This window comes from Salvelinus fontinalis, chromosome 39 (genome assembly GCF_029448725.1).
Source record: "Salvelinus fontinalis isolate EN_2023a chromosome 39, ASM2944872v1, whole genome shotgun sequence".
In the NCBI taxonomy this organism is placed as follows: Eukaryota; Metazoa; Chordata; class Actinopteri; order Salmoniformes; family Salmonidae; genus Salvelinus; species Salvelinus fontinalis.
Genome location: NC_074703.1, coordinates 24,013,310 through 24,033,572, shown reverse-complemented (window position 1 = coordinate 24,033,572; position 20,263 = coordinate 24,013,310). Strand labels below are relative to the sequence as shown.

The 20,263-nt window shown below is 47.3% G+C and overlaps 1 protein-coding gene across 3 annotated transcripts in view; it reads left to right on the top strand.

Moving 5' to 3' along the window:
• The window catches only part of dgki (diacylglycerol kinase, iota), a 46,920-nt gene that overhangs the window by 10,666 nt on the left and 15,991 nt on the right, over positions 1–20,263 (top strand). For 2 of the 3 annotated variants that reach the window (XM_055905004.1, XM_055905001.1), the window contains exons 2-13: positions 3,789–3,897; positions 5,420–5,515; positions 7,639–7,713; positions 7,833–7,889; positions 8,116–8,181; positions 8,277–8,345; positions 8,611–8,727; positions 14,215–14,289; positions 15,695–15,790; positions 16,124–16,206; positions 16,304–16,364; positions 16,820–16,933. In XM_055905004.1, coding sequence (XP_055760979.1) covers positions 3,789–3,897; positions 5,420–5,515; positions 7,639–7,713; positions 7,833–7,889; positions 8,116–8,181; positions 8,277–8,345; positions 8,611–8,727; positions 14,215–14,289; positions 15,695–15,790; positions 16,124–16,206; positions 16,304–16,364; positions 16,820–16,933 — 1,018 coding nt within the window. The remainder of the gene's footprint in view (positions 1–3,788; positions 3,898–5,419; positions 5,516–7,638; positions 7,714–7,832; positions 7,890–8,115; positions 8,182–8,276; positions 8,346–8,610; positions 8,728–14,214; positions 14,290–15,694; positions 15,791–16,123; positions 16,207–16,303; positions 16,365–16,819; positions 16,934–20,263) is intronic. The other variant, XM_055905003.1, reaches the window with a different exon arrangement.

The window sequence follows — 20,263 nt, the reverse complement described above, 5'->3', positions numbered from 1 at the left end:
AGCAGGGAATGAAAAAGGTCAATATCTCTCCCTCTCTATCACTCACGCTAGCATACAAACTCTCTTTCTCACACTTCCTCACACACACACATCCATATCTCTCTCTGTCAGTCTACTCAGGCTGTCTATCCTGTCAAATCAGGTCCCGGCTGTAATCAGGTTAGTATAATCTACGTCACTCAACACTGATGAGCGTGTGTGGGCAGTTTGTGTGTGTGTTGCTTTGTCACTGGTATCCGATAAGAACAGGGGTTAAGTGTGCGTGTGCGTGTGTGTGTGTGTGTGTGTGTGTGTGTGTGTGTGTGTGTGTGTGTGTGTGTGTGTGTGTGTGTGTGTGTGTGTGTGTGTGTGTGAGTGAGTGTGTGTGTGACTCAGTGAGTGAGTGAGTGAGTGAGTGAGTGAGTGAGTGAGTGAGTGAGTGTGTGTGTGAGTGTGAGTGACTCAGTGAAGGATTAGTGAGTGAGTGTGTGTGTGACTCAGTGAGTGAGTAGTGAGTGAGTGTGTGACTCAGTGAGTGAGTAGTGAGTGAGTGTGTGTGTGACTCAGTGAGTGAGTAGTGAGTGAGTGTGTCTGTGACTCAGTGAGTGAGTAGTGAGTGAGTGTGTGTGTGACTCAGTGAGTGAGTAGTGAGTGAGTGTGTGTGTGACTCAGTGAGTGAGTAGTGAGTGAGTGTGTGTGTCACTCAGTGAGTGAGTGAGTGAGTGAGTGTGTGTGTGACTCAGTGAGTGAGTAGTGAGTGAGTGTGTGTGTGACTCAGTGAGTGAGTAGTGAGTGAGTGTGTGTGTGACTCAGTGAGTGAGTAGTGAGTGAGTGTGTGACTCAGTGAGTGAGTAGTGAGTGAGTGTGTGTGTCACTCAGTGAGTGAGTGAGTGAGTGAGTGTGTGTGTGACTCAGTGAGTGAGTAGTGAGTGAGTGTGTGTGTGACTCAGTGAGTGAGTAGTGAGTGAGTGTGTGTGTGACTCAGTGAGTGAGTAGTGAGTGAGTGTGTGTGTGACTCAGTGAGTGAGTAGTGAGTGAGTGTGTGTGTGACTCAGTGAGTGAGTAGTGAGTGAGTGTGTGTGTGACTCAGTGAGTGAGTGAGTGAGTGTGTGTGTGACTCAGTGAGTGAGTAGTGAATGAGTGTGTGTGTGACTCAGTGAGTGAGTAGTGAGTGAGTGTGTGTGTGACTCAGTGAGTGAGTAGTGAGTGAGTGTGTGTGTGACTCAGTGAGTGAGTAGTGAGTGAGTGTGTGTGACTCAGTGAGTGAGTAGTGAGTGAGTGTGTGTGTGACTCAGTGAGTGAGTAGTGAGTGAGTGTGTGTGTGACTCAGTGAGTGAGTAGTGAGTGAGTGTGTGTGTGACTCAGTGAGTGAGTAGTGAGTAAGTGTGTGTGTGACTCAGTGAGTGAGTAGTGAGTGAGTGTGTGTGTGACTCAGTGAGTGAGTGAGTGAGTGAGTGTGTGTGTGACTCAGTGAGTGAGTAGTGAGTGAGTGTGTGTGTGACTCAGTGAGTGAGTAGTGAGTGAGTGTGTGTGTGACTCAGTGAGTGAGTAGTGAGTGAGTGTGTGTGTGACTCAGTGAGTGAGTAGTGAGTGAGTGTGTGTGTGACTCAGTGAGTGAGTGAGTGAGTGAGTGTGTGTGTGACTCAGTGAGTGAGTGAGTGAGTGAGTGTGTGTGTGACTCAGTGAGTGAGTGAGTGAGTGAGTGTGTGTGTGACTCAGTGAGTGAGTAGTGAGTGAGTGTGTGTGTGACTCAGTGAGTGAGTGAGTGAGTGAGTGTGTGTGTGACTCAGTGAGTGAGTAGTGAGTGAGTGTGTGTGTGACTCAGTGAGTGAGTAGTGAGTGAGTGTGTGTGTGACTCAGTGAGTGAGTAGTGAGTGAGTGTGTGTGTGACTCAGTGAGTGAGTAGTGAGTGAGTGTGTGTGTGACTCAGTGAGTGAGTAGTGAGTAAGTGTGTGTGTGACTCAGTGAGTGAGTAGTGAGTGAGTGTGTGTGTGACTCAGTGAGTGAGTGAGTGAGTGAGTGTGTGTGTGACTCAGTGAGTGAGTAGTGAGTGAGTGTGTGTGTGACTCAGTGAGTGAGTAGTGAGTGAGTGTGTGTGTGACTCAGTGAGTGAGTAGTGAGTGAGTGTGTGTGTGACTCAGTGAGTGAGTAGTGAGTGAGTGTGTGTGTGACTCAGTGAGTGAGTGAGTGAGTGAGTGTGTGTGTGACTCAGTGAGTGAGTAGTGAGTGAGTGTGTGTGTGACTCAGTGAGTGAGTGAGTGAGTGAGTGTGTGTGTGTGTGACTCAGTGAGTGAGTAGTGAGTGAGTGTGTGTGTGACTCAGTGAGTGAGTAGTGAGTGAGTGTGTGTGTGACTCAGTGAGTGAGTGAGTGAGTGAGTGTGTGTATGTGCTGGCCTCAGCGGCATGTATTCAGCCGTGTGTTGTCACCCACGTACATCTATTTTTATCCCTCTGGGCTAAAGGTGTGTGTGTGTGTGTGTGTGTGTGTGTGTGTGTGTGTGTGTGTGTGTGTGTGTGTGTGTGTGTGTGTGTGTGTGTGTGTGTGTGTGTGTGTGTGTGTGTTGGGGCTCGTGTTACACAGCCCTGTAAGCAGACTCTGTCTTTGTCACGGTGGATAATTCTAGATGAGGTCTGAAACTTTCAACAGGGTGTCAGGTATTAGGCATCCTCTCCACCGTACCTCTCCACACACACATTCTCACCCTCTGTCACTCACACACGCACACACACGTTTTTGTATTATCCTTGTGGGGACCAAACAATCCTATTTTCCCTAAACCCTAACCCTAGCCTTAGCTCTAACTCTAACTCCAAAACCCTAAATCTAAATCTTTTTCCTTGTAGGGACCGGCCACATATCCCCAATTTTCCTTGTTTTACTATCCTTATCCTTACAAAAACCACACACACACACACACACACACACACTATGCATACTGCATAGGACAGATGAGAGAAGGGTGAGGTGGAGCAGGGTAGTTCCTGTTATTAAATCCACCTATAGATTGTTACAGTTACAGCGGGCTGGCTGGAGATGGGAATATAGCCAGCTACTCTGTAGGATGGATCTGAATGTTATATATATTGTATTACATTATACTGAACATACTCAATATTATAGTGCTGTGATGCATTATGCATACAAATGTTGCTGTGAACAGATAGCAGAGATTTAACTCCCGGGGTTGGTTATAGGGAGGTTGTGGGGAGGTTTTGAGGAGGTTGTGGGTTGGTTGTAGGGGAGGCTTTAAGGAGGTTGTGTGGAGGTTGTGGGGAGGCTTTGAGGAGGTTGTGGGTCGGTTGTAGGGGAGGCTTTAAGGAGGTTGTGTGGAGGTTGTGGGGAGGTTTTTAGGAGGTTGTGGGTTGGTTGTAGGGGAGGCTTTAAGGAGGTTGTGTGGAGGTTGTGGGGAAGTTTTGAGGAGGTTGTGGGTTGGTTGTAGTGGAGGCTTTAAGGAGGTTGTGTGGGGGTTGTGGGGAGGTTATATGGAAGGAGAGGGCGCCAGGAGCACCTCTCAACACTGCTGACTCATCCTACCCCTGGCTGAGAGAACAGACGTTTTCTCTCTCTCTCTCCCTCCGTCCCCTTCCCTTTCTTTCTCTGCGTATCTCTCAAGAGTTTTGGGGCTACTGGGTCAGTGTACTAAAGGAGCACGATGTAATCCTCTCTAAAAGAAACATGGTGATATTTCCCTCAATTACCTGAGTCCTTTCATATCACTAATGAAATATAGCACTCTTCAATGAATCCCTTCATTTCACTGATTAAAGGTCAAGAGATTTGATGGTCTAATGATGTGGGTGTTTTTCAGGAAAGCCATCTCGCGGTCGGGTCTCCAGCATTTGGCCCCGGTCCACAAACCCATGCCCCCCGTCACCAACGGACCTTCCAAGGAGATGCGCTCGTCCGTCGACTGGACAGTGAGTCACACGCACAAACAAACACGCGCGCACACACACACACATCCTTACGGAAAAACCACATGATTTCACGTGGCAAATCACAGTGATTTCAATTGTGAATTTTCACGTGTGAAATCACGTGAATCAATGTGTTTATGGAACGCTTCACCTGTGATGCTATTTCACATGTGGATTTTCACGTGATCACATAACCTTTCACATGTGGATTCAATTTTTCACCTGACCAAACAAAAAACGAGTTCTTAGGATACGCACACAGAGAGTGTGTTTTCACGTACAGTATTTCCAACTTACATGTTTGACACACTCGATTACATTGTTTATTTACACAGGGCTTTTTATTCAACACGTCCTTCCTGGGATTTGAACTCACGACCTCTTGGTTCGCAGCATGCTGATCAATCTGCTACGCTACCACGTCTGTGTCAGCTACTTGTTTTCCACCCGTGTTCCTACACTCTGAACTTCAACTCGAATCTCAGCTTTGTTAAAATTACACTGAAGAAAAAACATGATATTTATCATAGAAGCCTTAATGCAGAGTAACATGTCTCACCAGCATCAGATGTACTACTTTAAAACCCCATACCGTTTCATCCCAAATAAACACGCGCTGAGCTGAAATGTTCACGTAAAAACCACAGAATGCGAGTTCAGTTGTCGACGTGTGAAAGCGTATGTTAACACCACCTTTCCACGTGGAACAAACCTGTTTTCACCTCACAATTGCGGTTTCATTTTTTGGCATCCCCGTGTTTGGGTTTTCACATGTGCTCAAATGCTACCACGTGTTGCTTTTACATGTTGTCACATTTTTATCACATTCACTTCACGTCAGATCGCATGTGGAGCACGTCATCACGTGAAATTCATGTGGTTTTTCTGTAAGGGCGTACACACCCACCCAGGGCACCAACCCAGCAGTACCTGGGGAGGAATAGGTCCCTCCATGCAGGAGATTTCCTAAACGTCATCGCTGGCATTTCCCTCTCTGTGTGATCCACACACACACGCACGCACGCACGCACGCACGCACACACACACACACACACACACACACACACACACACACACACACACACACACACACACACACACACAGAGATGCACACACACACAGAGATGCACACACACACACACACACACACACACACACACACACACACACACACACACACACACACACACACACACACACACACACACACACACACACACACACACACACACACACTCACACACACACACACACAGAGATGCACACACACACAGAGATGCACACACACACACACACACACACACACACACACACACACACACACACACACACACACACACACACACACACACACACACACACACACACACACACACACACACACACACACACACACAGAGATGCACACACACACACACACACACACACACACACACACACACACACACACACACAGTGTGTGTGTGTGTGTGTGTGTGTGTGTGTGTGTGTGTGTGTGTGTGTGTGTGCCCTTGTGTGTAGGAGACTGCTGTGAACGGGGAACATCTGTGGCTGGAGACCAGTTGTTCTGGAGAGCTGTGCTACCTGGGAGAAGACACCTGTGTCCTGAAGACTGCAGTGAGTACATGAAGAGAGAGAGAGACAGAGAGAGAGAGAGATTGGGAAATAGAGAGAGAGAGAGAGAGAGAGAGAGAGAGAGAGAGAGAGAGTGGAAAACAGAGACAGAGAGAGAAAGAGAAAGAGGGAGAGAGAGAGAGAGAGAGAGAGAGAGAGAGAGAAGGAGAAGGAGAAGGAGAGGGGGGGGGTAGAGTGACTAAACGGACAGAAAGTGGAGAGATGATTGAGGGAACTAAGGAGAAGTAGAGGGAGCGAGAGAGGTGAGGAGGAGGAGGAGATGACAGGGGGGTGACAGAGTAGAGGAGTGATTGAGGGTGATGATGGAGAGAGAAGAGACAGGAGGGGAAAGAGAAGGAGAGTGGGTGAGCAGAGAGAGGCAGAGTGGGTGAGCAAAGAGAGGCAGCCTGGGTGATAACAGTGCTATGCTGAGGTCGATGTTTCAAATTTCAAGTTTTATTAGTGGTTTGTGTTTACATTGTGTTAGAGGGCCACAGCGAGCGTCAGAAGAGTGGAGTTACAATAGTGCATTGGCTTTGACATTACCTGCAATAGTACCTTTAGCATTACCTTTAAAGGCCCAGTGTAGTCAACATTCTGTTTTTCAGCTGATGAAACGAATCATTTAAAAGTGTGATTTAAAAAAAATCGGTGTTATTTGCTGATAGTTTCTTGTTGTAAATACAACCTACACATTCTAATCATCAGGGCAGGAGTTTCGGCTTTCCACGGTGACGTCACCATGCAGTAAATTGGTTAGCAACAAAGAGAGTTCCATACCTTTCTGCCGACAACAACTCATTTTCAGTTTTCCCCTCGAGACTCAGTCCACTCCCAGCATAAGTCTTGCTTAAGAAATAGCTTTCATTTAAACAAAAAATAAGCATTTTTTTGCCTATTTTAATTGAAATATATTACAGTAGCTAGGTTTCCATCCAATTAGCAACTGATTTTTATGCAATTATTCTCAAATCGGCATCAAACAATACGTGTATTTTCCCACCAAAGATGTGTTTCCATCCGACGGACTTTTTGCTGATAAACGTCTGTTCGTGACGACGTAGTGCAACGTACAGAAAACGTTAAATTACCGAATGAAAAATACAAGTTAAAGAGGTTTCCATCACATTTTCAAATCCACTGATGGTTTGGTCACAAAAACGGTTACGTTATATAGAAAATGTGCCCCCCTCTGGTCTTGACACATGCTCTCGGGCCAACAGCTCACAGATACAGTGCGGGTAGACTACCCACAGTATATTATGAGATTAAGGATAAGAGCCATCGTATTTGTATTTGTCAAATGGCAGCCAAGCATCGATCATTTCACCAGAATAAGACCCTCGATATTTATTGGAAAGCAACATCAACCCTGGCATATTCACCCCCCCTGTGAAGTTCATCATAATTGATTTAATCTGTAGCCTAATAAACTGCATGCTTTCCCCGAGTCGTAGTGGGAGGACCGCACAATATATCTTCACGGGACTCCAGGTTTACTTCGATATGATGGAATAATGTGTCAGTATTTCTATTTTACCGAAAGAACGAATTGTCTGTTGGCATTTACAAAATTGTACCGGTAATTTCATGTTTCAATCATCCCGGTCGTGACTTTTTTCATGCGTCAGGTATATAAAAACGGCTGTGTTGGGCCTTTAATATCTCTTAGTGGAGAGGCCACAAACACTACCATTAGTCTGAATAGGATAAAGAGAGGCTGGTAAGAGCAGGACAAATTGTAATCTATCTCTAGTTCCCCATCTGTCTCTCTCTCGAAATTTCTTCCACTCTCGATCTCTCTCAATTTAAAATTCAATTTAAATCAATTCAATTTAAGGCCTTTATTGGCATGGGAAACATATGTTGACACTGCCAAAGCAAGTGAAGTAGATAATAAACAAACGTGAAATAAACAGTAAGGAAATCTCTCGATGTCTTGTTCCTCTCTAACACATTATGGGTTTAATACGTGTTTGATTTTTTTTTTCAAGCGTAGACAACTGTTTTATTGTGACTTGAGCAGAGCTGGCAGATGTATCACTTTGTCTCTGTGTGTGTGTGTGTGTGTGTGTGTCTACGCGAGTCTCATTGCTTTCTCTGGTGTGTGTCTCCTCTCCTTTAAGAAGTCTGCCCCCAGGAGGAAGTGTGCAGCGTGTAAGATCGTAGTCCACACCGCCTGCATCGAGCAGCTCGACAAGGTAACATACACACAAACACACATTGCATTTCTCCCTTTCAACAAGTCGATGGGACAAAGCACACCTGACGCCATGTCCTTAGCATCTCTCACCGCCCCCACCCTCTCCTTCTCTCGCAGATTAACTTCCGCTGTAAACCAACGTTTAGAGAAGGAGGCTCTCGCTGCCTCAGAGATGTGAGTCAGTGTCTGATGATGGCATGTGTGTGTGTGTGTGTGTGTGTGTGTGTCTGTGTGTGTGTGTGTGTGTGTGTGTGTGTGTGTGTGTGTGTGTGTGTGTGTGTGTGTGTGTGTGTGTGTGTGTGTGTGTGTGTGTGTGTGTGTGTGTGTGTGAGAACTACTGTATATGTCAGTCTCTGACTGCTCTCTTTCTTTCCCTCACCCTCCTCCCTGTCTTCGGCAGAATATGTTGAGGCACCACTGGGTGCACCGGCGCCGCCAAGAAGGGAAATGCAGACAGTGTGGGAAGGTAAGACTCACACCTACTGTACGCCTTGACAATATGCATTCTGTATATTGTGTGTGTCTGAATGAAGAACATGATTCATCCTGTGTGTCCGGTAGAGCTTCCAGCAGAAGTTCTTCCACAGTAAAGAGATTGTGGCCATCAGCTGCTCCTGGTGCAAACAAGCTGTGAGTAGTGTCTTGTGTGTTTCTTTGAGTGTTTGTGAGTGTGTGTGTGTGTGTGTGTATTGGGGCTGTGTGTGTGTGTGTTCTTCTCTATTAGAGTGTCTGTATGAGTTAGTAGTGGTACCTATAGACCTCTAACCTCCTCTCCTCTCCTCTCCTCTCCTCTCCTCTCCTCTCCTCTCCTCTCCTCTCCTCTCCTCTCCTCTCCTCTCCTCTCCTCTCCTCTCCTCTACTCTCCTCTCCTCTCCTCTCCTCTCCTCCCCCTCAGTTCCATAACAAGGTGACGTGTTTCCAGCTATATCAGATTGAGGAGCCCTGTTCTCTGGGCGCTCACGCCGGGGTCATCGTCCCCCCCTCCTGGATCATCAAAGTCAGGAAGCCACAGGTGAGAACACACAACACACGAACACTGACACAAATTCACACATACACACAGTACAACCACAGCCCAACCACAGTTCAACCACAGCTCAACCCTAGAGAACACACACAGTTCAACCACAGCTCAACCCTAGAGCACACAGTTCAACCACAGCTCAAACCTAGAGCACAAACACAGTTCAACCACAGCTCAACCCTAGAGCACACAGTTCAACCACAGCTCAACCCTAGAGCACAAACACAGTTCAACCACAGCTCAACCCTAGAGCACACAGTTCAACCACAGCTAAACCCTAGAGCACACACACAGTTCAACCACAGCTCAACTACAGCTCAACCCTAGAGCACACACACAGTTCAACCACAGTTCAACCACAGCTCAACCCTAGAGCACAAACACAGTTCAACCACAGCTCAACCCTAGAGCACACAGTTCAACCACAGCTCAACCCTAGAGCATAAACACAGTTCAACCACAGTTCAACCACAGCTCAACCCTAGAGCACACACACAGTTCAACCACAGCTCAACCCTAGAGCACACACACAGTTCAACCACAGCTCAACCCTAGAGCACACAGTTCAACCACAGCTCAACCCTAGAGCACACACACAGTTCAACCACAGATAAACCCTAGAGCACACACACAGTTCAACCACAGCTCAACCCTAGAGCACACAGTTCAACCACAGCTCAACCCTAGAGCACACAGTTCAACCACACCTAACCCTAGAGCACACACAGTTGAACCACAGCTCAACCACAGCTCAACCCTAGAGCACACACACAGTTCAACCACAGTTCAACCAGAGGTCAACCCTAGAGCACACACACAGTTCAACCAGAGCTCAACCCTAGAGCACACACACAGTTCAACCAGAGGTCAACCCTAGAGCACACACACAGTTCAACCAGAGGTCAACCCTAGAGCACACACACAGTTCAACCAGACCTCAACCCTAGAGCACACAGTTCAACCACAGCTCAACCACAGCTCAACCCTAGAGCACACACACAGTTCAACAACAGTTCAACCAGAGCTCAACCCTAGAGCACACACACAGTTCAACCAGAGCTCAACCCTAGAGCACACACACAGTTCAACCAGAGGTCAACCCTAGAGCACACACACAGTTCAACCAGAGCTCAACCCTAGAGCACACACAGTTCAACCAGAGGTCAACCCTAGAGCACACACACAGTTCAACCAGAGGTCAACCCTAGAGCACACACACAGTTCAACCAGACCTCAACCCTAGAGCACACACACAGTTCAACCACAGCTCAACCACAGCTCAACCCTAGAGCACACACACAGTTCAACCAGAGGTCAACCCTAGAGCACACACACAGTTCAACCAGAGCTCAAACCTAGAGCACACACACAGTTCAACCAGAGCTCAACCCTAGAGCACACACACAGTTCAACCACAGCTCAACCCTAGAGCACACACACAGTTCAACCAGAGCTCAACCCTAGAGCACACACACAGTTCAACCAGACCTCAACCCTAGAGCACACACACAGTTCAACCACAGCTCAACCACAGCTCAAACCTAGAGCACACACACAGTTCAACCACAGCTCAACCCTAGAGCCCACACACAGTTCAACCACAGCTCAACCCTAGAGCACACACACAGTTCAACCACAGCTCAAACCTAGAGCACACACACAGTTCAACCACAGTTCAACCACAGCTCAAACCTAGAGCACACACACAGTTCAACCACAGTTCAACCACAGCTCAACCCTAGAGCACACACACAGTTCAACCACAGTTCAACCACAGCTCAACCCTAGAGCACACACACAGTTCAACCACAGTTCAACCACAGCTCAAACCTAGAGCACACACACAGTTCAACCACAGTTCAACCACAGCTCAACCCTAGAGCACACACACAGTTCAACCACAGCTCAACCCTAGAGCACACACACAGTTCAACCACAGCTCAAACCTAGAGCACACACACAGTTCAACCACAGCTCAACCCTAGAGCACACACACAGTTCAACCACAGCTCAACCCTAGAGCACACACACAGTTCAACCACAGCTCAAACCTAGAGCACACACACAGTTCAACCACAGCTCAACTACAGCTCAACCCTAGAGCACACACACAGTTCAACCACAGCTCAACCCTAGAGCACACACACAGTTCAACCACAGCTCAAACCTAGAGCACACACACAGTTCAACCACAGCTCAACTACAGCTCAACCCTAGAGCACACACACAGTTCAACCACAGTTCAACCACAGCTCAACCCTAGAGCACACACACAGTTCAACCACAGCTCAAACCTAGAGCACACACACAGTTCAACCACAGTTCAACCACAGCTCAACCCTAGAGCACACACACAGTTCAACCACAGCTCAACCCTAGAGCACACACACAGTTCAACCACAGTTCAACCACAGCTCAACCCTAGAGCACACACACAGTTCAACCACAGCTCAACCCTAGAGCACACACACAGTTCAACCACAGCTCAACCCTAGAGCACACACACAGTTCAACCACAGCTCAAACCTAGAGCACACACACAGTTCAACCACAGTTCAACCAGACCTCAACCCTAGAGCACACACACAGTTCAACCACAGCTCAACCCTAGAGCACACACACAGTTCAACAAGCAGCCTTCACATCACATCACAGCCAGACAGCCAGGATTGGAGGTGACATTGCTTGGGCACACACTCCTTTACACACTCTTTTACACACTGCTTTAAGCACTCCTTTACACTCTTTTACGCACACTTTTACGCACCCCTTTACACACTCCTTTAAACACTCCTTAACACACACTTTTACGCACCCCTTTACACACTCCTTTACATACTCCTTTACAGACTCCTTTACACAGTCCTTTATACACTCCTTTACAGACTCATTTACACAGTGCTTTACACACTCTTTTACATACTCCTTTACATACTCCTTTATACACTCCTTTACAGACTCATTTACACAGTGCTTTACACACTCTTTTACATACTCCTTTACATACTCCTTTACACACTCCTTTACAACGTCCTTTACACACTCCTTTACAGATTCCTTTACACACAATTTTATACACTCCTTTACAGAGTCCTTTACACACTCCTTTATGCACTTCTTTACACACTCCTTTACACACTTCTTTACACACTCCTTTATGCACTCCTTTAAACACTCCTTTAAACAGTCCTTTACATAGTCCTTTACATACTCCTTTACACACTCCTCTACACGCTCCTTTACACACTCCTTTACATAGTCTTTTACAGACTCCTTTACACACTCCTTTACATAGTTCTTTACACACTCCTTTACACACTTCTTTACACACTCCTTTACACAGTCCTTTATACACTCATTTACAGACTCCTTTACACAGTCCTTTACATACTCCTTTACACACTCCTTTACACGCTCCTTTACACACTCCTTTACATAGTTCTTTACACACTCCTTTACATAGTTTTTTACACACTCCTTTACGCACTCCTTTAGACACTCCTTTACATAGTCCTTTACATACTCCTTTACATACTCCTTTACACACTCCTTTACACGCTCCTTTACACACTCCTTTACATAGTTTTTTACACACTCCTTTACATACTCCTTTGCACGCTCCTTTACATGCTCCTTTACACACTAATTTACATACTCCTTTACACACTCCTTTACATACTCCTTTACACACTCCTTTACATACTCTTTTACACACTCCTTTACACACTCCTTTACATACTCCTTTACACACTCCTTTACACGCTCCTTTACACACTCCTTTACACACTCCTTTACATAGTTCTTTACACACTCTTTTACATACTCCTTTACACACTCCTTAACATACTCCTTTACATACTCCTTTACACACTCCTTTACATAGTCCTTTACATACTCCTTTACACACTCCTTTACATACTCCTTTACACACTCCTTTATAATCTCCTTTACACGCTCTTTTACATACTCCTTTACACACTCCTTTACACACTCCTTTACACACTCCTTTACACACTCCTTTACATAGTTCTTTACACACTCTTTTACATACTCCTTTACACACTCCTTAACATACTCCTTTAAACACTCCTTTACATACTCCTTTAGACACTCCTTTACACACTCCTTTACGCACTCCTTTACACACTCCTTTACACGCTCCTTTAAACACTCCTTTACATACTCCTTTACACACTCCTTTACATACTCCGTTAAACACTCCTTTACATACTCCTTTAGACACTCCTTTACACACTCCTTTACACGCTCCTTTACACAGTCCTTTATACACTCATTTACAGACTCATTTACAGACTCCTTTCCACAGTTCTTAACATAGTCCTTTACATACTCCTTTACACACTCCTTTACATACTCCTTTAAACACTCCTTTACATACTCCTTTAGACACTCCTTTACACAGTCCTTTATACACTCATTTACAGACTCATTTACAGACTCCTTTACACAGTCCTTTACATAGTCATTTACAGACTCCTTTACACAGTCCTTTACATACTCCTTTGCACACTCCTTTACATACTCCTTTACATAGTTCTTTACACACTCCTTTACGTACTCCTTTAAACACTCCTTTACATAGTCCTTTACATACTCCTTTACACACTCCTTTACACGCTCCTTTACACACTCCTTTACATAGTTCTTTACACACTCCTTTACATACTCCTTTACACACTCCTTTACACGCTCCTTTACACACTGCTTTACATAGTTCTTTACACACTCCTTTACATACTCCTTTACACACTCGTTTACATAGTCCTTTACATACTCCTTTACACACTCCTTTACACGCTCCTTTACACACTCCTTTACATAGTTCTTTACACACTCCTTTACATACTCCTTTACACACTCCTTTACACGCTCCTTTACACACTCCTTTACATAGTTCTTTACAATCTCCTTTACACAGTCCTTTACACGCTCCTTTACACACTCCTTTACATAGTTATTTATACACTCCTTTACATACTCCTTTACACGCTCCTTTACACACTCCTTTACATAGTTCTTTACACACTCCTTTACATACTCCTTTACACACTCCTTTACACGCTCCTTTACACACCCCTTTACATAGTTCTTTACACACTCCATTACACACTCCTTTACACACTCCTTTACAATCTCCTTTACACACTCCTTTACAATCTCCTTTACACACTCCTTTACATAGTCCTTTACAGAGTCCTTTACATACTCCTTTACACACTCTTTTACACGCTCCTTTACACACTCTTTTACATACTCCTTTACACACACCTGTACAGACTTCTTTACACACTCCTTTACAGACTCCTTTTAGAGTCTGCTGTCTCTTATTACTGACAACTTCACCTGACCTCAGCATACACCAACAGCTAGACAGCGCTGTGTGTGTTGTGTGTGCTGCAGGGTTAATCTGTGGAACAGGCCTTAATGCGTGTCTCGCTCTCTCCCCTCTCACAGAGCTCGTTCAAAAACTCTACAAGGAGGAAAAAACGCACATCGTTTAAAAGAAGGACCAGTAAGAAAGGAACTGATGTGAGTACTGTCCTCTGTCCCTCTGTGGGGTGAGTACTGTTCTCTGTCCCTCTGTGGGGTGAGTACTGTCCTCTGTCCCTCTGTGGGGTGAGTACTGTCCTCTGTCCCTCTGTGGGGTGAGTACTGTCCTCTGTCCCTCTGTGTGGTAAGTACTGTCCTCTGTCCCTCTGTGGGGTGAGTTCTGTCCTCTGTCCCTCTGTGGGTGAGTACTGTTCTCTGTCCCTCTGTGGGGTGAGTACTGTCCTCTGTCCCTCTGTGGGGTGAATACTGTCCTCTGTCCCTCTGTGGGGTGAGTTCTGTCCTCTGTCCCTCTGTGGGGTGAGTACTGTCCTCTGTCCCTCTGTGGGGTGAGTTCTGTCCTCTGTCCCTCTGTGGGGTGAGTACTGTTCTCTGTCCCTCTGTGGGGTGAGTTATGTCCTCTGTCCCTCTGTGGGGTGAGTACTGTCCTCTGTCCCTCTGTGGGGTGAGTTCTGTCCTCTGTCCCTCTGTGGGGTGAGTACTGTTCTCTGTCCCTCTGTGGGGCGAGTACTGTTCTCTCTCCCTCTGTGGGGTGAGTTATGTCCCCTGTCCCTCTGTGGGGTGAGTACTGCCCTCTGTCCCTCTGTGGGGTGAGTACTGTCCTCTGTCCCTCTGTGGGGTGAGTACTGTTCTCTGTCCCTCTGTGGGGCGAGTACTGTTCTCTGTCCCTCTGTGGGGTGAGTACTGTTCTCTGTCCCTCTGTGGGGTGAGTACTGTCTTCTGTCCCTCTGTGGGGTGAGTACTGTCCTCTGTCCCTCTGTGGGGTGAGTACTGTTCTCTGTCCCTCTGTGGGGTGAGTACTGTCCTCTGTCCCTCTGTGGGGTGAGTACTGTCCTCTGTCCCTCTGTGGGGTGAGTACTGTTCTCTGTCCCTCTGTGGGGTGAGTACTGTTCTCTGTCCCTCTGTGGGGTGAGTACTGTTCTCTGTCCCTCTGTGGGGTGAGTATTGTTCTCTGTCCCTCTGTGGGGTGAGTACTGTTCTCTGTCCCTCTGTGGGGTGAGTACTGTCCTCTGTCCCTCTGTGGGGTGAGTACTGTCCTCTGTCCCTCTGTGGGGTGAGTACTGTCCTCTGTCCCTCTGTGGGGTGAGTACTGTTCTCTGTCCCTCTGTGGGGTGAGTACTGTTCTCTGTCCCTCTGTGGGGTGAGTACTGTAAGTCGCTCTGGATAAGAGCGTCTGCTAAATGACTTAAATGTAAATGTAAATGTACTGTCCTCTGTCCCTCTGTGGGGCGAGTACTGTTCTCTGTCCCTCTGTGGGGTGAGTACTGTTCTCTGTCCCTCTGTGGGGTGAGTACTGTTCTCTGTCCCTCTGTGGGGTGTGTGTACAAACGTGTTCTATTTGCTGACAAGGGGTCGACTCTTGCTAATATCTATTTGCTCCCATTAGGAGTCAAAGTGGCGTCCGTTCATGCTGAAGCCCCTTCCCTCCCCTCTGATGAAACCTATTCTAGTCTTTGTCAACCCCAAGAGTGGAGGCAACCAGGTAAGTTAACCTATGATTCCTGACCTATAACCCTAACTGCCAGCCCACAAACCCCTAGCCACCTCCATCCCTGACCCCTGACCCTAACCTCCTTCTCTCTCCGTGTCTCAGGGTACCAAGGTGTTACAGATGTTCATGTGGATCCTGACCCCTGACCCTAACCTCCTTCTCTCTCCGTGTCTCAGGGTACCAAGGTGTTACAGATGTTTATGTGGACCCTGACCCCTGACCCTAACCTCCTTCTCTCTCCGTGTCTCAGGGTACCAAGGTGTTACAGATGTTCATGTGGACCCTGACCCCTGACCCTAACCTCCTTCTCTCTCCGTGTCTCAGGGTACCAAGGTGTTACAGATGTTCATGTGGATCCTGAACCCTCGCCAGGTGTTTGATCTCTCCCAGGGAGGGCTCAGAGAGGCGTGAGTACCACACCCTGCATGCTACAACCTATTTCCCACACACTACACCCTATACGCTATTTCCTACACCCTAACCTCTGTACGTCCTGTCTCCCAGGTTGGAGTTGTACAGGAAAGTGCCAAACCTGCGTATCCTGGCCTGTGGTGGAGACGGGACGGTGAGAGAATGAACATGTTACTACTGTTGTACTGCATCACAACTGCTATTACTAATGTCAGTCTGAGTCTGCCTGCCTGTCTGCAGCAATGGCTCTGTGTGATTGCAGTGCTACTGTCAGGGGTATTCAACTCTTACCCTACCTGATAATTAATTGTACACACCTGGTTTCCGAGGTCTAAATCAGTCATTAGAGGGGAACAATTTTTAAAAAAAGCAATGGAACTGGCTTCGAGGTCCAGAGTTGAGTTTGAGGGTGCTAGATGACAGACAGTGCAATATGTGTTACTGAGTGTGAACACAGCTCCCCCTGGTGGCAACACACAGAGACATAGTTAACGTGTATGAACATGTCACAGGACCCTGTACATTATTCACAGCATTAATGTACTTCATTAACAGAGCCTCTCCCCATCTCACTCTCTCTCCTCGCTCTCTCTCGCCTTCTCGCCTTAGGTGGGGTGGATCCTGTCTGCTCTGGATGAGTTAGGAATGACCCCCCATCCGCCTGTAGCTGTACTTCCTCTGGGGACAGGAAATGACCTCGCCAGGACCCTCAACTGGGGAGGGGTAAGCTGCCCTTTGTGTGTGGATGTGCGTGTGTGTTTCTTTGCGGCATGGGTGCGCTGGTGTGTGCCCACACATGAGTGTCATCCACCCATTATTTTAGAGGGGGCACGAAGTACGTGAGGATAGAGGGGGGAGGTTGTCTGGAGAGAGGCTGGCCCTCCTCTGGAAGTGGGAGAATTTTGTACTTTTCAAACACCTTAAACACCTTTTCCCCCGAACCAAATATTTTCATTGTATTTATTCATCAAGAAGGAATCAAAAGGCTACATAGCTTGAATTTACAAACAAACTGTACCTCCTGGGAGTCCTGCCCATCACCGGCAGCTCCAATCATATCACACACTGTACCTCCTGGGAGTCCTGCCCATCACCGGCAGCTCCAATCATATCACATACTGTACCTCCTGGGAGTCCTGCCCATCACCAGCAGCTCCAATCATATCACATACTGTACCTCCTGGGAGTCCTGCCCATCACCGGCAGCTCCAATCATATCACACACTGTACCTCCTGGGAGTCCTGCCCATCACCAGCAGCTCCAATCATATCACACACTGTACCTCCTGGGAGTCCTGCCCATCACCGGCAGCTCCAATCATATCACATACTGTACCTCCTGGGAGTCCTGCCCATCACCAGCAGCTCCAATCATATCACATACTGTACCTCCTGGGAGTCCTGCCCATCACCGGCAGCTCCAATCATATCACACACTGTACCTCCTGGGAGTCCTGCCCATCACCGCCAGCTCCAATCATATCACACACTGTACCTAGCAGGAGTCCTGCCCATCACCGGCAGCTCCAATCATATCACACACTGTACCTCCTGGGAGTCCTGCCCATCACTGGCAGCTCCAATCATATCACACACTGTGTGTGTCACTCTACACTCTCCTCCTCCAATGACGATACTGTCTGCACGCGCTGGTGTGTCTAGCGTCCTGCCTCGCATATCTTTGCTCCGTGGTGCACCTTGGAAGCAACCACTTACTAGGGAGAATAGTGGGGGTGGAGTACTCTTTACCTGGTCCAGTCGGTGTGCCCCCTCCGCAAAATAATGCTGACAGATTTTTTGAAAAAAATATTTCAGATGTGGGCTTAAAATGAAGTTAAAGAGTTCACAATCGTAATGCAGAGGCGGCACGTGCCATTGTGTCCTCTTTGCATGTGTGTGTCTCATTGTGTTTGTACCGTATACACCCTCTGTCTGACTCTGACCCGACATAGCCATCTTACTAACTATAGCACAGTAGTCTGTTCCCCGGGCGCCCGAAGACGTGGATGTCGATTAAGGCAGCCCCCCCGCACCTCTCTGATTCAGACGGGTTAAATGTGGAAGACACATTTCAGTTGAAGGCATTCAGTTGTACAACTGACTAGGTATTCCCCCTTTCCCTTTCAACACAGTGGACTCTGTCTAACTGAAATAACTCATGTTGTGTTGCAGCAGTAATTAGTGTGGTTTATCGCAGGTATTGTCCTGTGTCCTTTTAGACTGTCCTTTCATCGCTGCTGCTCTGTCTGTCTGTTCTGTTTCTATCAGCATACAGCCTGTTCTCTCGCTTCTCCTGCACCTGCCGCAGCGCCACTGTGTGTGTCGGTGTGCATGTGTGTGTGTGTGTGTGTGCGTCCTGTTGGTGAGAGTGCTGCTGTCATCAGCACGTTTGTGTGTGTATGTGACGTGAAACAGCCTTTGGCACTGATCGCCTGAGTCAGTGCAGAGACGCCTCTCTCTCTCTCTCCTTCTCTCTCTCGCTCTCTCTCTATCTCTCTCTCTCTCTCTCTTTGTGTGAGTGGGTGTTTGTGTTTGTGTATGTGTGTATCCTGTTGGTGAGAGTGCTACTTTCTCTGACACAAATTGCCTGAGTCAGTGCAGAGATGTTTGTGCGTGTGTGTATGTGTGGGTGGGTGTGTGTGTATATGTGTGTGTATGTGTGTGTGGGTGTGTGTATGTGTGTGTGTGTATGTGTGGGTGTGTGTGCACTAAGGCTGATTAGCAGTAGCTCTAATGAGCGTTGCCTAAATATAAACGAGTTCTCTCTGAACCCCACAGAGGGAGAAAGATGGAGAGAGAAAGCGAGAGACAGAGAAAGAAAGAGAGAGAGAGAAAGAAAGAGAGAGAGAGGAAACACTTCCAGGCTCTTGTTGAGGAGAGGAGGGATGTGTATATCAAGGATTATTAGCAGTGATTATAATTCATTACAGACAACAACATCAAATCTGCATGGAAATAACATTCAGATGCTTAGAGGAGAAGAGAAGAGACGCCCGAGAGAGAGACAGTATGAGGGAGAGATTGTTTGTCTGCCTCTGTTCAGAAGATGCAATGAGAACATCTAAAGTCTAGAGCTGTCACTTTCAAGGAGCGGGGCTAATTCGGACACTTACAAGAAATCCCGCTACGACCTCCGTTGAGCCATCAAACAGGTAAACCATCAATATAGGACTAAGATCGAATCCTACTACGTCGGCTTTGACGCTCAACAGATGTGGCAGGGCTTGCCCACTATCATGGATTACAAAGGGAAACCCAGCCACGAGCTGCCTAGGGATGCGAGGCTACCAAATAAGAGAAATGACTTCTATGCTCACTTCGAGGCAAGCAACACTGAACCATGCATGAGAGCACCAGCTGTTCTGGACGACTGTGTGATTTCGCTCTCCGTAGCCGATATGAGTAAGACCTTTAAACAGGTTAACATTCGTAAATCCATGGGGCCAGACGGAATACCAGGACGCGTACTCAGAGCATGCACTGAACAGCTGGCAAGTGTCTTCACTGACATTACCAATCTTTACCTGACCTGGTCTGTAATACCAACTTGTGCTCAATAACGCCAATGTAACCTGCCTTAATGACTGTCGCCCGGTAGCACTCACATCTATAGCCATGAAATGCTTTGAAAGGCTGGTCATGGCTCACATCAACACCATCCTCCCAGACACCCTGGACCCACTCCAATTTACATACCACCCCAACAGATCCACAGATGACACAGTCTCTATTGCACTCCACACTGCCCTCACCCACCTGGACAAAAGGAATACCTATGTAAGAATGCTGTTCATTGACAACAGCTCAACATTCAACACCATAGTCCCCTCCAAGCTCAGTACCCTGGAACTGAACACCTCCCTCTGCAACTGTATTCTAGACTTCCTGACGGGCCACCCGTAGGCGGTGAGGGTAGGCAACAACACATCCGCCATGCTGACCATCAACACGGGGGCCCCTCAGGGGTGTGTGCTAAGTCCCCCCTTGTACTCCCTGTTCACCCACGACTGTGTGGCCATGCACTACTCCAAAAACGTCATCAAATTTGCTGAC